The sequence below is a fragment of the Scheffersomyces amazonensis genome, assembly GCF_036850825.1.
Source record: "Scheffersomyces amazonensis strain UFMG-HMD-26.3 chromosome Unknown RJT21scaffold_3, whole genome shotgun sequence".
Classification (NCBI taxonomy): domain Eukaryota; kingdom Fungi; phylum Ascomycota; class Pichiomycetes; order Serinales; family Debaryomycetaceae; genus Scheffersomyces; species Scheffersomyces amazonensis.
In genome coordinates this window covers 1028116-1043996 of record NW_027042743.1, presented here as the reverse complement: position 1 = coordinate 1043996, position 15881 = coordinate 1028116, and the positions used below count along the sequence as shown (strand labels likewise).

The following is a 15881-nucleotide window of genomic DNA, read 5'->3' as shown; positions in this document are numbered from 1 at the left end:
CCAAAGTGGTAGTCCTGTACATCCCGATGTCAAAAAAAAGTATGTAAATTTCTTTTTTTTTGCGGTTAAAGCTAATTTGATTGACGGAAGGCGCCAAACGTTAAAAAATAATGACTCGAAATGAAAGGTAAATATAGTTTTGAAAAAATTTTCATTCGATTGCCTCAAAACACTACTGACTCTTTATGTCGAAATCCATGGCTATGCGAATATATAAGTTGAGGGTAGAATCCTTTAATTGAGTCAAAATTTTATAGTTGTTTCTTTCTTTTCTTTTTGGTTTTTATCTATCCAGAACATATCCAACTTACCGTCTTTCGTTCAATTACAATGCAATTCTCCACCGTCGCCTTATTTGCTGCTGCTGCTGCCTTAGTTGCTGCTGATGTCACTGAAACTGACTTATCTACCACTTTAGTTACCTTAACTGAATGTCCAGAAACCGTCACCAACTGTCCAGCTAGAGTTTCTACCTCCGTTGTTGCTGCTCAAAACATCTCATCCGCCGCTAACGTTTCTACTTACGAAGGTGCTGGTGCCAAGGTCCAATTCGCTGCCGGTGCTGCTGCTTTAGCCGCTGGTGCTTTATTAGCTTTATAAGTTTGTTAACACTATCAGTTAATTATTAACATAGTTTTATTTCTTGTTTAAATTTTCTACTTAGAATAGTCGTTATCTTAATTTATACCATTGTTTTATTATAATGAATTTGTAGTATTGTAGATTATCATTGGTTCGATTGGTTTTGACTAAAAATAGTAATAGGTCGTCGAAAACAATTAAAGTTTCGCCCAATGAACCATATTGCAAACTTCGTTATCTTAAGCTTTGTTGTGGTTTTTAAAAAATAGACGATTATAGTTTTGTGACAAATTCTTTTATTCAGTGCACACAACTTACGATGAACCTTATGGTATATCCTCCACGTCACCATCTATATCATAACCAATTACTCGAGATCTGCGATGCTTTACTATTCGGTACACTTCGGTAATCTCTCTATTCTCGGCAGAAATCCTTTTACACCGTAAATTTATGTATTACATTGGTCAACGGCATTAATTACTTTGTGCGAGATTGATGCCAAAATAGGTTTAGTACATATTGCCATCTGAACATTAAACAAGGTCAGTCTATAAGTGTCCAGCCCTCTAGCACGCAAGCTGCTTACAAATGGAGATCAATTCAGAACAAATATGTGGCTGTACAAGCAAAGTGATAAAGGTATCGCCAAGATTAGCCAACACCCTGAGAATACCCTGTAGAAGTATATACTCTATATGATCCATCACTCTTTTCGGTTTTTAAATCATTCTTCTTTAAAATATTAATACTATAATACTACGAGAAGAAAATAGAAAGACACTTCGTATTGTTTAACACTTAACCTAATGCAAATAATAATGAAATAGACAGTAATTTCTCTCCTCTTCAGTAACTGTATATGATTTAAGTTATGTTTGCGGCGAAAAAGACTTTGTGCGAGATTTGGAGCTAAAAGCTGACGAAATAATTTGGTAGAAAATCTACATAAACTTTTACCGACTAGCACATGATAGTGAAGTTAACCGACTAAGACACAACAATACTACTCATATATATATATATCTCGTAGATCATAAAATTAAATTAATATAGTAAAGAATAATACAAAAACTTTTAAACAGTAACTAACTAACTAACTAACAAATCTATAATGATGAAGGAATATGTGTATAAACTCTTCTGGAAGTATAATATCTGTTAAAAAAATTCTTCATATAACTAATAGGATTGCCAAGAGTTCGGGTATTTCCTTTCCTCCTAACAAGTTCAAATTCTTCTCTAGTTCCTTCTTTTAAATTAAAGGCTTCATTCATAGCTTCTAAATCAACTTTAAAAGTAGTATAATCTTCATTAATTCTTGGAGCTTTCCAACTTTTTAAGGTTAAAGAACTAAGTACAACACTCACGGAACTTAACATCATAGCACATGCAGCAGCAATTGGTGGTAACATAACATTAAATGGTAAGAAACATCCCATTGCAAATGGTAACATAATCATATTATATATAGCAGCCCATATGAAATTGACTTTAACTTTAGAAAATGTAGCATTAGAAATATGTAAGGCATTTAAAACACCAATCAAATCATTACTACTTTCATCATAGGATCGATCATAATCAGTTCTAGATCCAACCAATACAATATCTGCTGATTCAATAGCAATATCAGTTCCTGTACTTATAGCCATACCAATATCAGCTTGGGCTAAAGCAGGAGCATCATTAATACCATCACCAATAAAGGCAACTCCAACACCTCCTAATCGTTTTTTGATATCAACAATAACTTTATCCTTATCAATAGGGGTTACTTGACTAAAGATATTATAGGATGCAATACCTAATTCTTTACCAAGCTTTTCAGCAACTTCTTTACTATCACCAGTTACCATACCAACTTGATAATGTTCATGTTGTAATAGATATTGAATAATTTCTCTAGAATTCTTCTTTAAATTATCAGATAATTGTAAATTACCACAATATTCATCATTAATTATAACATAAGCAATAGTATTCAATCTATCTATTTCATTATCTTTATCTATCATCTTCATTAAATTAGGATATTGATTTTCCATAAGTTTATAATTCCCAATAGTAGCTGAGTATTTATTTATACCAATTTGAATAGTTGCACTGATCCCTAATCCAGTTAATACTTTAAAATCACTCATAATACTATCAAATGTATCTTCCTCAAAATTAAGATTTAATTGAGATTTGGCAGCTTTAGTAATGGCTCTTCCAACTGGATGTTCAGAATTACTTTCTACAGATCCAACAATGGTCCACCAATCACGTTCACGAAAGTTACTATTGGAAATGATCTTATGATTAACTAATTTCATATCTCCAGTAGTTAAAGTACCTGTTTTATCAAATAAAATTACATTTATACCACTGGCTTTTTCAAGAATATCTGCCCCTTTAATTAAAACTCCATGTTCAGCACCAATCCCAGTACCAACCATTACAGCTGTTGGAGCAGCTAAACCTAATGCACATGGACATGCAACAACAATAACTGAAATAGCAATTTTTAAACATACAAAGAATTTCCCATTTTCATCTTTAGTAAATGCCATTGGTAAAGAATCAGAATGAGTCCAATAACATATAACTATCCAAAATAAGAAAGTTATAGTAGCCAATAATAAAACTGTTGGAACAAATCTTGCAGCAATATAATCAGAAAATCTTTGAATTGGTGCTTTACTAATTTGGGATTCTTTAACTAAGGATATAATTTGATGTAATTGAGATTTTTTACCAGTTTTTAAAACTCGAATATGAATTAAATTAGCTCCATTGATAGAACCTCCAATAACTTGATTACCACGCTTTTTATGTACTGGTAAAGTTTCTCCCGTAATAAATGCTTCATTAACTTCAGATTCTCCATAAACAACTACACCATCAGCTGGAATCTTTCCTCCTGGTAATACTACTGCAATATCATTAGTTTGGATAAGATCAATACCAATAGTTCTTGTACTAAAATTTTCCATACTTGAATCTTCATCAGAATTTTCTTTAGAATATTTCCTTTGCATTTCAAGGTATCTTTCATATTTATCTATATCACTAATAATAGTACAACTTGATGGAGTTAAAGCCAATAATTTTGATAATGCAGTTGAAGTAGCACCTTTAGCTTTATTCTCCAACCATTTCCCAAATGATATAAACATAATTAACATAGTAGAAGTATCAAATAATAATTTAGGTGGTGATACTTGTTGACCCGACCATACACTTAATATTATAGAAATAACTGAAAATAAAAATGAAACCAGTGATGATATACAAACTAATACATCCATAGTTGCATTCTTTCCTCCATTTCTTATAAAATAAATAAATTTGGTATTAAAAGTAGCTCCATTTTTGAATTGAACATGAATAGCTAAAATAAATTGTAATAATGAAACCCAATATAAGCCAGGGAAAAGAATTAAATTAGACCAAAATTCATATTTTTGAGTATTGGACATGGCAATTATTGGTATTCCGAATCCAAGACATTGTAAGAAATTTATTCTCCAATAGTTAATCTCCTTTATACGAGATAACATTTTTAATTGAGTTGAAGATGATTGATCTATTGAATTTATTATGGCAAATGAGATTTCAGGTGATATATTATCTAACCCTTCTACAAGATCTCTTACTCCGATAATATTAGGATTATATGTAACAGATAATTCATCAATAAGATTATCTCCATCACTAGCCAATTCATCACTTGATCTCATGGCTTGTACATTATTAGAATTTGCATCTGTTACCAATGGAGCATTGGATCTATCAGGTAATTCTTTAAAGGCAATTCGAAAATTATGAATACCAGCCAGACTATTTAAATATGCTTCTATATTATATTGTAAATGTATAACATCTGTTTGATTATTAATTCCAAATATTTGTAGACTAATTTCATCTTCTTCTGATATTGATTCTGATTGTAGATGATATTGATCTTGTTGATTCTGATTATGATTGATAGTTTTAATATGAGTGGCATCAAATCCACAATCTTCGATGATTTCTTTAATTTCTTCAATATTAATTTCACCAGTATGCTTTATTAATCCTTCACCAGTTAATAATGATACAGTAGAAGATTTTATATTAGGATTGCTTTCAAGAGCTTCAGTAATTGATGCAGAACAAGCTCCACATGTCATACCTTGAATCTCAAATTTGCTCTCTTTTAAGTTAAGATGAGTTTGTGGTTGTGATTGATTATTCATTTGTGGTTTAAATGATATCAATTTAGCTCCAAATCCACAATCTTCAATAGTTTTTTGAATTTGATCAATTTTAATTATAGTTGAATCAAAATTGATTTTAGCTTCTTCTGTCATTAGTGATACTGCCACTTCGGAGACCCCGTTCAAGCCGGCAACAGCCGAATGGATAGATCCCGAGCATGCAGCACAAGTCATTCCACTGATTTGAAATAGTACTTGATCACTCATACTGCCTTATTAAATAGGAATGAATATATATAAGAGATTTCTAACTAATACAAGTAAAGTTGGATAAAAAATTTCAATAAGGAAAATCCCATTTAGGCTAAGTAATTATTAATATATATAGGCTTAATTCCGGTGAGCATATTTTTTTTGTCAATTGCGGATTAAAATTTTTTATCTTTTCCATCTCTCACCCGAACTCGGTCAACGCACTGCATAAATTTACGATAAATATATTTTTGTCTGTTTATTACGAGCTATGTACATTGACAGAAATGTGTCAAACAATTTTTCCATAACCTGAATTTGTAGATGAAATGTCTGGGCTTTGACTTTGGGGTTCGGTTTGATGCTTTTGTCTTTGCCTTTGTTGTTTAAGTTTCTCTTGTTTGGGTCTACTAGGTCCTACACCATGAAATTGGTGCGAAAGGTATTTAAACGCCTCTCTCGTATTTAGGGTATTACCTCCATCATCATGATAAGATATTGTAACTTTTGGATTGTATGATTTAAGTTTATTTTCTACAATATTATGACCTGATTGATTTGTGTATTTAGAATACTTTTGTTGGTGTTGTTGATTATGATGAGATATTTGTTTAATGATCCCCTTTTCTGTAAGTTTCTCATCAAGTAATCTGTCAAATATTTCACCCCTTTCCAGTTTGGGAAGATTAAGATACTTCTTATCCGATTCAAGTTGTTCGCGTAAGATTCGCTCTTCTATGGAAATCTTAATTTGCAACATTTCTGCTTCTTTGATGGTTTCTTGGCGTTTTCTTTCTTGCTCATTATCTTCGTTCGTCGACTTTTCTAGGATATTTCGAGACTGAAGAAATTTTAATGTAGATGCAAGTCCATTATTAAACTGTGGTGTATCGTCTTGTATTTCATTTTCATTTTCATTTTCATTTGGTTCTTCTGTCTTTAAGTCAATTGGAGTTTCTTCTTGCTTTACTATAGACTTATATTCATCATGTTCTTCCTTCTTTACCTTTGTAGATTTAAACAAATCATCTTCAATGTCATTGTCTGCACCATTTATATCCCCAGTCAATATATTTCTAGACAAGGAATGAAGAAAATCTGAAGTGTCGTTGAAGAAGATGGCCTTTCTCTCATCATCTTCTGTATCTTGTAATTCCTGACGTTTGAGTCGTGTGACTTCATTGGCAATATCCTCAGGGGTCATTTCACTTCTTTGACGCTTTTGCTTCTTTCGTCTGGATTCTTCTAGCATCTTTTGAAGTTGTTCCTCTTCATTCTCTTCATCATCAAACCGATTGAGCTTTACTTTAGGGATCCCTTCATCATCATCAATCACCAGAGTTATGGTTTTGCTTTGAGATTTAACCTTCTTTTTGAGTTTCTTCATACTCAATGCCTTTTTCGGCTTAGCATAATCACTAGCAACATTGAAACCTCCATCATTATCAGGATCAATTTCATCAAATAATTGTCCTAACTTCAATTTATTATTATGCTGCAGAGGTTCTGGCTTTTCAGTAGATTGTTTGAATGTGATAGTAGATCCAGCACCTAAGATAACTCCCGAATTATCATTTTCATCTTGTTCACCTTCATCTTCTTCCCCAAATAATGGGGTTGTCTTAGAATGTCTTCCATTAAATTTTATATTCTCTGCTTCTGCTCGTTCCTCCAACTCTTTCTTGAGTCTTTTACTATTAGAAAGTCTTTCATTAGTTAAGGTGGCATCTACCTCATTATCAGAATCAAGTATTCCGTTATCGTCAAGTGTGAGTATATCATTCTCATTCAAATTTTGAAGTTCTTTAAGACTGTGTCCTACTTTTATATCAGCACTTGTACCACCGAGCTTTGACTTCAAGGACTTTGCAGTTGAACTTTTACTTTGACTTTGACTTTGACTTTTACTATTGTTTTGACCTAAAGAATCAAGCCAATTACTAGTGCTAATAGGTTCAAAATCTTCAGTCAATGTTTTACCACTTAATGCTTTCCTAGTATGAGATTTGGTCTTTGCTTGAGTGATTCTCAGCTTAAGTTCTTCATTGCGTTGACTCTTCTGTAAGGCTTGTTCATGGTTTCTTTGATTCTCCACTTCAGAACTAGACAATGAATGACTCTCTACTGGTATAGGAGCCAAACCAATAGATATTCGTAGTTTATTTGTTTCTTCTATTGATAATTCATATGTTGCACTGGTAACCGGTATTGGTTCATTCACTTCTTGCTTTACTGATTCTGAATCATTTTCTGTCGGTATTAAGGGAAGTCCCACTTTTGCTCGAAGTACATTAGTCTCTGCCACAGACAAGACTATTTCTTGTGCCATAATATCGTATAATATAGGAAATTTTTCAAACTCCATAGTTAATTGACTTAATAGTTAAACCTCATCATAAGTTGGGGGAACTGTGTGCAGGTCAGACACACCTGCATGTAACGGAAAGGTCCTGCACACAGCCTTTGTTTACAATTCGAACTTGTTGAGTTAATTAAATACATCATGGAATAGATCTTATTAAAGCACTATTACTTTTACCAACAGAAGTTAAGATGGACACAGAACGAGGCCGAGGCATGCCAGGCAGTGTCCTGCAGTTAAAAATTTCCGAATTGGTAGGTACTTCGGCAAGAACAGCTCATCAAATAGCAATAGGAGATAATAACATTGCTTATATTGTTAGTGGAGGAGTAGTAGTTAGTCATATTGGAAATATTAATGTGAATAATAATTCCGAAACTACTGTTTTGTCACAGAGGTTCTTCTGTGCCAATTCCAGTTCTGGTGGAGATTCTCGAGCTGTTAGTTCAGCCAATGCATATTTGAATAAGGCTTTATCTGATATGAGTCTCGAGTATAATGGAGATATAAAGAAAGATAGTTATGGATATCCTATTAATGGTGATCCTACTATATATAATGGAATAGGTGGAATAACCAATAATGATCCATTTAAACTGAGTAGTTCAGGATTGGATGATACAGACTCAACATCAACATCTCCATCTAAATTAAAGGATAGAGTAAGATCAATTAACTGTATAGCATTATCACCAGATCAACGAATATTGGCAGTAGGAGAAGCAGGATATCAGCCACGTATATTGCTATTTTCTTTAGCACCAAATCTGTCTGGTAACCCATTTGCATTGATTTATGAACATACATTTGCAGTAAATTGTTTAGTATTTTCACCCGATTCTAAATACTTATGTTCTTTAGGATCTATTAATGATGGATTCATTCATGTTTGGAAATTAACCACTAGCTCAATAGCTTTACAGGCTACTAATAGATGTAGTACCATCATCAATCAACTCATATGGTGCAATGATTACATAGTAACCTTAGGACTTCGAGTTATAAAAGTATGGAAGTTTCAAGAAGAAGACTTTCATGATATTGTTTCTAAACCCAATGCCTTGAAAGGCAAGAATGTTATTCTTGGACCATATATAAATGCCAATTTCATTGATTCTAGTGTATTGAATAATGATGAATTATTACTTATAACTACTGAAAATCAACTCTTATTATTAAAGATCGGTCAAGACAATTCAATGAATTTTGACTTAAAATTAATATCTTTGGAACTGCCACAATTCGAATTTAATTCTATAGAGATTGATAATGATTCAGAATCAATTTGGTTGGGTAATGATCAAAGGAAATTTGAATTCATCACAGTTGATAGTTTAACAGTAGTTGATTCACCACGAGTTGTATCGAGTAATAGAACAAGTAGTCCTTCTAAGGAGATAACTCAAACCAAAAACATCTTAAAATTACTGAAATTTACTAACAATAATATGATTTATTTATCCAAGACAGGAGATATAGTCTTAGTTAATAATCAGAAACAAGAAAAACCATTAGTTACTTCCTTAGTCAAAGATTTGGGAGGTATTAAAAGCTGCTTTCTGAAAGAATTTATGATTTTCTCCAAAGATGGAGAAATCAAGAGACTCTTAAATCTTGGAGGGTTAGAGACAGTTATGAAATTTCAATTGCCAAGTTTTGAATTAAGCCTGAATAGTTTAACTGCCATTGAATCATTTACAAATCATATGGTTGTGGGTGATAAATATGGACACTTATTTATTATAGAGCTTAATGAAGATGGTACACAAACAACCATCTTTAAGACTAAAGCTCATACATCATCTATTAATGAAATCATTTACTTTGAAATCAATGAGTACCAAATAATCTCCACCATATCTAGAGATAGAATGATCCAAATATTCTACAAAGCCAAACAACCAAGTCCAAATAATTGGGATCTTTTACAAACCATTGCTGTTCATAATGGGAATGTACTTAAGATCCAGTACTATGCAAATAAATTATATACTTGCTCATCTGATCGTACAGTCGCAATTCACCGATTTGAGACAGAATCAATTTTGCAACTAGTTCAAGAGAAAATTCTCACCCTTAAAGCCAGTCCCACCACCTTAAAATTATATGATAATGATTTGATAGTCTCTACTACTGATCGTTGTTTACAAATATATGATATTAATGAATCTTATGAATTGAAGAGATCATTAAAATTATTTAATGATAGAAATAATGAAAGTTTACTTGTGGAGAATTTTATAAATTTCAAGAATATGATTATTGTAAGTTCTTCAGATAAGTCACTTCGAATGTTTAATTATTTGAGTGGAAGATCTATTTGTTCATGTTGGGGCCATCTGGATTCTATATTAAGTTTAGTTATGAGGAATGATAATGAATTAGTATCTATTGGAACTGATGGATGTTTATTTATCTGGAAGGTTAATGAAACTTGTAATGATCTTAATGTGGCCGATATCCCTCCAACATCAGATATTGATGAAACTAAATCAGTAATTGATCCATTTGAAATTAAAGTCACTAGGAAAATCATTCCGACAGTTCCATTACGAAGTTCAACTCCTTCACCAGAAAGACGAGAATTGAGTTCTGCAGATTCTTCACCAACTCCTCGTTTAACGGCTGCTACATTAAAGAGACTTTCCACTAAAGGTTCTGCCCCCCTATCGAGACCTCCTCCTCCTCAATCTCCTACAAGATCTCACACAAGAAATTCAGCTTCAATTACTGCTATTCCATTGTCACCTTCTAGAACTCCAAAGTCGGTACCTGTCAGAACTCAACGTCATCTGATAGATCTAACTTTATCCCCAGGCAAATCTCCCAAACAGATTTCATATACTTCACCATCTAAATCTCTAGCTACTTCACTAAGTATGGTTTCTGATCCTAAAGTGTTTGTAGATAAGGCTCTATTCCAATTAAGTCATATGGAATCAAGATTAAAACAAGAAAATCATGGAATTGATGAAGAAGGCAAGTTGCAACTCAAATCCAAATTAACTAATATACTAACCCTATTAGGAGATGGAGATAAATTACTAGATCAACCAGTTATTACATATGAACAAGAATTACTAGAGAAATATAGTCACCAATTGGTTGAAATGGTACAAGAGAAATTGTCTCACCATCAAAGGTCGACATCTTCGACTCCTAGTAATGATTCATTTAATGAGAATGATATTGATTAATGTGTGTAATTAAATACTATATACAAGTAATAACAAACTACCTGGAACCAGGTTTTATGGAAGTCGATTGAATCGGATCTTCGTTCTTTGATTCCTCGGATTGTTTCCAGGGATCTACATCTACATCTTTTTCTTTTTCTGTTTCTTTTTCTGTTTCACTAGCATACTTCTGTTTGAACAGTTGAGCCTCTTGTTCACTTCTCGCTATTTCATCTGCCAATTTCAATCTTTGTTCCTCATCCAACTTTAATTTCGCATTATACCACTTGGCATCAGCATTTTGAGCCAATAACTTAATTCTTTCTTGTCTTGATTGTTCTTCAATTAATTCTTGAAGGGTAGGAGCATCATATCTTGTACGTCTTAACCATTGTAACCAGGGAGGTGGTACAGTTGAAAAATAATCCACTTTGAAGAGTTGTTCCTTATATGGTTCCATTTTCCTTCTTAATCGTTGTAAATTGCCGTCGATAGTGAATTCCCAATAAGTATTACCAAAAAGATCATAGCCTATGAAGAACTTTCTTCGAAAGGGTATATCTCGTCTGGCCTGGAACTTATGAAGGGCAAGTTTCCACATGGGATACTTTGATCTCATTGGATCCGACATGATGATTTGTATAGCTACTACTTGGTCTACTTGGTCTGGACTGGTAAATATCTGGGGCTTATGGAAGAGAAGGATTATGATTTTGACTATATAGATGGAAGGGTCCTGTATGCAGACACTAAGAAGTATCACCAAAAGTTGAGCACCACTAAGTTTTTCTGGTGTACGAAGGGTCATCAATTGACAGGGAGTAGAGCAACAGTAGAGGAGATAGACATATCCTATACATTATATAGTTAGAGCAATTGGACTATTGAAGAATTGCTGTTATTATAGTAATAATAATATGAAGATATAGTAGAAATTAGAGGATATATAATAGATACAAGATAGTACAGTAAGTAAGTAAAGAGATAGCATGAGCCGGCATCAGTCCAATTCTATTTCACGCTTAAATCGGGTATTACCTGTACCCATTGAATTGCATAACGACGAGAGTGAAGATGATGATAGTGGAGGCGCAGGTGATGGTCAAGGTCAAGGTCAAGATACTGGTACTAAAGCCAAACGAGTTAGTAAATTATCGCATATAACAAATGTATTGGTAGGAGAGCATCATTTAATTGAAGGTGAGCATGGAAAATCGTACATTACATGGGCAATAAAAATTGTGTTGGATGACTCAGATTATTCATCTATAGTCATCTACAAAAGATATAGTGAGATTGAGAAATTTTATCAGGATCTTATGCATCACTATGAGAATACTAAGAGAGTACTAATACCGGCATTACCTCCTAAGGATAACTTTCTGATTGAACGAATAATGATGTCAAACAATTGGTTAGAAGAGAGACGTAAGGGGTTACAGTGGTTTATGAGTAATGTGTTATTAAATCCCAAATTGCAGGACTGTGACGTGATCAAGAAGTTTATATTGGGATAGGTCATGTAGAATTAATAAATGTATATTAAAACATATATAAAAACAGTAATTAAATAATAACCAAATAAACTAAGTAAGTAAACTAATTATAAGCACTAATTATAAGTACTAATAATAATAGTCACTAATAATAATAAGCATTAACTAATAGTAAGCAATAGTCAGCTATATGGTAGCGTTCTAGCACATTCTATTTCCCAAATAGGCAATGGGACCATCAATAATTATCATTAATAATCTGTGGTCTAGTCTTATTGATTAGGTAAGGCACACGTGACCGTGCGCACGAGACCACAGCCAATTATTAATAGCCGTTCATCGGCCTAGACTCCCATTTGTCATTCTCCCTGCATGGAAAAAGAAATTCTCAACCGGTACGGCCAAATTCGAAGACATATAAATAAAGTGCAATATCTCTTTTGATCTGGAGAAATTACTATTAATGTTAATTAAACTGTATAAACAACAATTAACATTATCTTTATCACTATCACGTGTATCTCATCGTACAATTAGTTTTAATACTTATCTCACAAAATCTCCTAAAATGGTTCATCACAGAGTTACTATCATTGGATCTGGTCCGGCTGCTCATACTGCTGCTATCTATTTAGCTAGAGCTGAAATTAAACCAACTTTATATGAAGGTTTATTAGCTAATGGAATTGCTGCTGGTGGTCAATTAACTACTACTACTGAAATTGAAAATTTCCCTGGTTTCCCTCAAGGTATTAATGGTTCAACTTTAATGGAACAAATGAGAGAACAATCTGTTAGATTTGGTACTGAAATTATTACTGAAACTATTTCTAAAGTTGATTTTTCTAAAAGACCATTCAAATTATGGACTGAATGGAATGAAGATGCTGAACCAATCACTACTGATGCTGTTATTATTGCAACTGGTGCTTCAGCCAAAAGAATGCATATTGAAGGTGAAGAAACTTACTGGCAACAAGGTATCTCAGCTTGTGCTGTTTGTGATGGTGCTGTTCCAATTTTCAGAAACAAACCATTAGCTGTTGTTGGTGGTGGTGATTCTGCTTGTGAAGAAGCTTTATTCTTGACTAAGTATGGTTCTAAAGTTTATCTTTTAGTAAGAAGAGATCAATTAAGAGCTTCTACTATTATGCAAAGAAGAGTTCAAAATAACGATAAATTAGAAATCTTATGGAATTCTGAAGCTAAGGAAGCTAAAGGTGATGGTAAATTATTACAATCCTTATCTGTTTATAATAATAAAACTAAAGAAACTAAAGATTTACCAGTTAATGGTTTATTTTATGCTATCGGTCATACTCCAGCTACTAAAGTTTTTGAAAATCAATTAAAGACTGATGAAACTGGTTATATCATCACTACTCCAGGTACTGCTGAAACTTCCATTCCAGGTATTTATGCTGCTGGAGATGTTCAAGATAAGAAATATAGACAAGCTATCACCTCTGCTGGTTCTGGTTGTATGGCTGCTTTAGACTGTGAAAAATTCTTATCAGAACAAGAATAAGTGTAACAGTTTGTTATGCAGTCATAGTCATTATAGAATAATTTATTTCAGTTACGTAATTTATTTATAGTCATGTTTAATAGATGTAGAAGTTAATAACTTTTTGTGAAAATGTAGATAATTGTAAAATTTCTAGAATGTCGCACAATCTCTGTTTACGACATTATACATAACTAAATTTAATATATACTCTAAATATTATTTTATAATGAATACTATTAATGCATCATTGTTTGGTTATTTAAGATTCAATGGGTCAAAGAAAAACTCAATACATGTATTTTTGAATACCCTCATACCCATAGTCTCTGACCCAAGGCGTTCACCTTTTAATCTTTTCTTTATAAATCTCTCATCATATCTCTTTATCCAACGTAGTAAGATAGTAAATACTATTATACTATATGCCATTCCCACAATCAAGTCTAATCTCCAATGATGGTCTAAGTATATAGTAGCCCACCATTGTAAAATTACAAAACATAAACCTATAATCTTGATAGAGTACCAACGGGAATAGTAACTGAGAAAGAAGAATACCATGACAGCCATGGCTGAATGCACCGATGGTAATGCACCAAATACAATTGGTGATATATGAAAACCCTTGGAATGCAAATGAGTACCCATGGCTACATCAACTCTAGTTAAACCAGCTGCATAACCAGGCATATCATAATTGGCTTCTTTGTTTTCACCATAAAGATGGATGAACCAAGGTGGAGCATTTGGAAATAAAAGATGGGTCATTACACCGCAAATGTTTTGTACTCCCAAACCAATGGAGAATAATTTAAGTGATCCTGGAGCATGAAAAACGTATAACCAAATAGCTGTGAATAATGGAGCACAGAAATGACAAATTACATATAAGAACCATGCAATAATATCCTTATAAGTTTTAATTGGTTCTCTGAAAGCATAAGCAAGATTAAGAAGAAACCAACTTGATGCAAGTATTGCTGGAGATGATAAATACCAACAATTTAAGGGACGATAGGGATTGGAAGATTGCAAATTTTTTCTTGTATTGATGATAAGTTGCAATTTAGTATTATTTGGTGTATACTTTCTGTGCTTAAAATAAATAAGATCCATGAATTGAGAAACCTGTTCTTCCTCATCTTCTGATCTACCATGCAATGTTTCAGTTGAAATATTTTGATCATAATTAAATTGACTTAATTCTAGAGATGTATCACCTGATGAGAAAGAAGGGGTGAGCGATAGTGATTTGGTTGAATCACTCCCACTGATTGGTTCTAATTCGTATGAAGGACTTTCTATTTCGTCTTCAGCAATGATTTGATAAGTGACTGATGATTGCAGAGGTACATTGATTGTCCCTATTGATCTATAAATCTTGGAATATAATAAATATGATCCAGCAGTTAACACGAAAACGAATAAAGCGTTGATAATGGGGTGCTCTATTAAATTGAACAAGAGATTCTCTGTTCTATAGGCAAATTTAACAAAAATTCGTGGCCTTATCTTTTTCGGAATTAATCCAGCATTTTTGAATATTAATAACCATATGAATACTGGAGAGAAATTAATCCAAAAATTTAATACTAAACCTATAATTGACCTTTCATTTAATCCAGACCAAAATATTCTTAATAATAATTGAATTACAAAGATTAATGGACTTAATACTATATGAAAACATGACAGTATAATAGCCATTATACCAATGATGTAAGTTGTTGTTATATGCTTGAAAGTTTATTTTTATGAAAGTAATAATTGGAGTGGCCTCTCTTTAAGTGAATGAACTATGCTTTAGAAACTAGGAATTAATATATTGAGTATGGAAAGTTGTATGATTAAGCACAGAAGTGATCATGAATATAGATTATCTGAATATAGCTAAGTACATCAAACTACAGTCCAAAAAGAAACAGTCTAAACAACGAAGCCGTTTATAGAACAACGATAGTTTGGTCCAAATATAGGATGAATTAAATGGTCAGTAAATTACAATGAAAAGAATTCTTTTCAGTATATCTTCTCAGTATCGCAGGGCTCAAGTTTATATAAGAAATCCAGAGGGAATTAATAAAATTTCGAGGATTAGATTTGATCATATAGAATAAGCTATTAAATTATTAGTTAATTTGACTAATTAAAAATTTCCCCTCTATGTCTGCGAAGTTGCAAATTTATTGTTCTCGTCTGACAATAATCATTTTTCTTCAACTAACCTATGCTTTTTTGAAAAAATATTGATTTGTGATATTATTGTTTAGTCTTTCTCTATTGAGCTCATAACTTGTTTTACTTTTTCTTGTTTCCAAT

At 32.6% G+C, this 15881-nt stretch overlaps 8 protein-coding genes across 8 annotated transcripts; 4 read left to right on the top strand and 4 right to left on the bottom strand. All coding sequences in view use genetic code 12, as the record gives it.

Annotated features, from left to right (window-relative positions):
• Positions 1-171: 171 nt before the first annotated feature.
• PGA58 (Pga58p) lies at positions 172-699 on the top strand. Its single transcript, XM_064881702.1, has one exon. It carries the CDS (start codon positions 331-333, stop codon positions 598-600), a length of 270 nt encoding a protein of 89 aa, XP_064738566.1. The 5' UTR covers positions 172-330; the 3' UTR covers positions 601-699.
• An 873-nt stretch (positions 700-1572) lies between these two features.
• CCC2 (Cu(2+)-transporting P-type ATPase) lies at positions 1573-5120 on the bottom strand. The gene has a single exon (XM_064881701.1). The coding sequence runs from the start codon at positions 5031-5033 to the stop codon at positions 1692-1694; it is 3342 nt and encodes a 1113-aa protein (XP_064738565.1). The 5' UTR covers positions 5034-5120; the 3' UTR covers positions 1573-1691.
• Positions 5121-5180: 60 nt separating this feature from the next.
• RJT21DRAFT_126481 (U4/U6-U5 snRNP complex subunit) lies at positions 5181-7383 on the bottom strand (the record flags this gene model as incomplete). The annotated part of the gene is made up of 1 exon (XM_064882862.1): positions 5181-7383. The coding sequence occupies one exon, from the start codon at positions 7381-7383 to the stop codon at positions 5311-5313; it is 2073 nt and encodes a 690-aa protein (XP_064738564.1). The 3' UTR covers positions 5181-5310.
• A 64-nt stretch (positions 7384-7447) lies between these two features.
• On the top strand, positions 7448-10552 carry RJT21DRAFT_105819 (uncharacterized protein; the record flags this gene model as incomplete). Its single annotated transcript, XM_064879813.1, has 1 exon — positions 7448-10552. A coding segment is annotated over exon 1 (2979 nt), but the record flags the coding sequence as incomplete, so codon positions are not given.
• A 62-nt stretch (positions 10553-10614) lies between these two features.
• RJT21DRAFT_1253 (uncharacterized protein) lies at positions 10615-11187 on the bottom strand (the record flags this gene model as incomplete). Its single annotated transcript, XM_064882825.1, has 1 exon — positions 10615-11187. One exon carries the CDS (start codon positions 11185-11187, stop codon positions 10615-10617), a length of 573 nt encoding a protein of 190 aa, XP_064738562.1.
• Positions 11188-11454: 267 nt separating this feature from the next.
• RJT21DRAFT_34337 (uncharacterized protein) lies at positions 11455-12138 on the top strand. The gene has a single exon (XM_064884216.1). The coding sequence runs from the start codon at positions 11546-11548 to the stop codon at positions 12071-12073; it is 528 nt and encodes a 175-aa protein (XP_064738561.1). The 5' UTR covers positions 11455-11545; the 3' UTR covers positions 12074-12138.
• Positions 12139-12173: 35 nt separating this feature from the next.
• Positions 12174-13679, top strand: TRR1 (thioredoxin-disulfide reductase). Its single transcript, XM_064881700.1, has one exon. It carries the CDS (start codon positions 12516-12518, stop codon positions 13578-13580), a length of 1065 nt encoding a protein of 354 aa, XP_064738560.1. The 5' UTR covers positions 12174-12515; the 3' UTR covers positions 13581-13679.
• Positions 13680-13817: 138 nt separating this feature from the next.
• Positions 13818-15269, bottom strand: RJT21DRAFT_1250 (phosphatase PAP2 family protein; the record flags this gene model as incomplete). Its single annotated transcript, XM_064882807.1, has 1 exon — positions 13818-15269. One exon carries the CDS (start codon positions 15267-15269, stop codon positions 13818-13820), a length of 1452 nt encoding a protein of 483 aa, XP_064738559.1.
• Between the last annotated feature and the right edge of the window lie 612 nt (positions 15270-15881).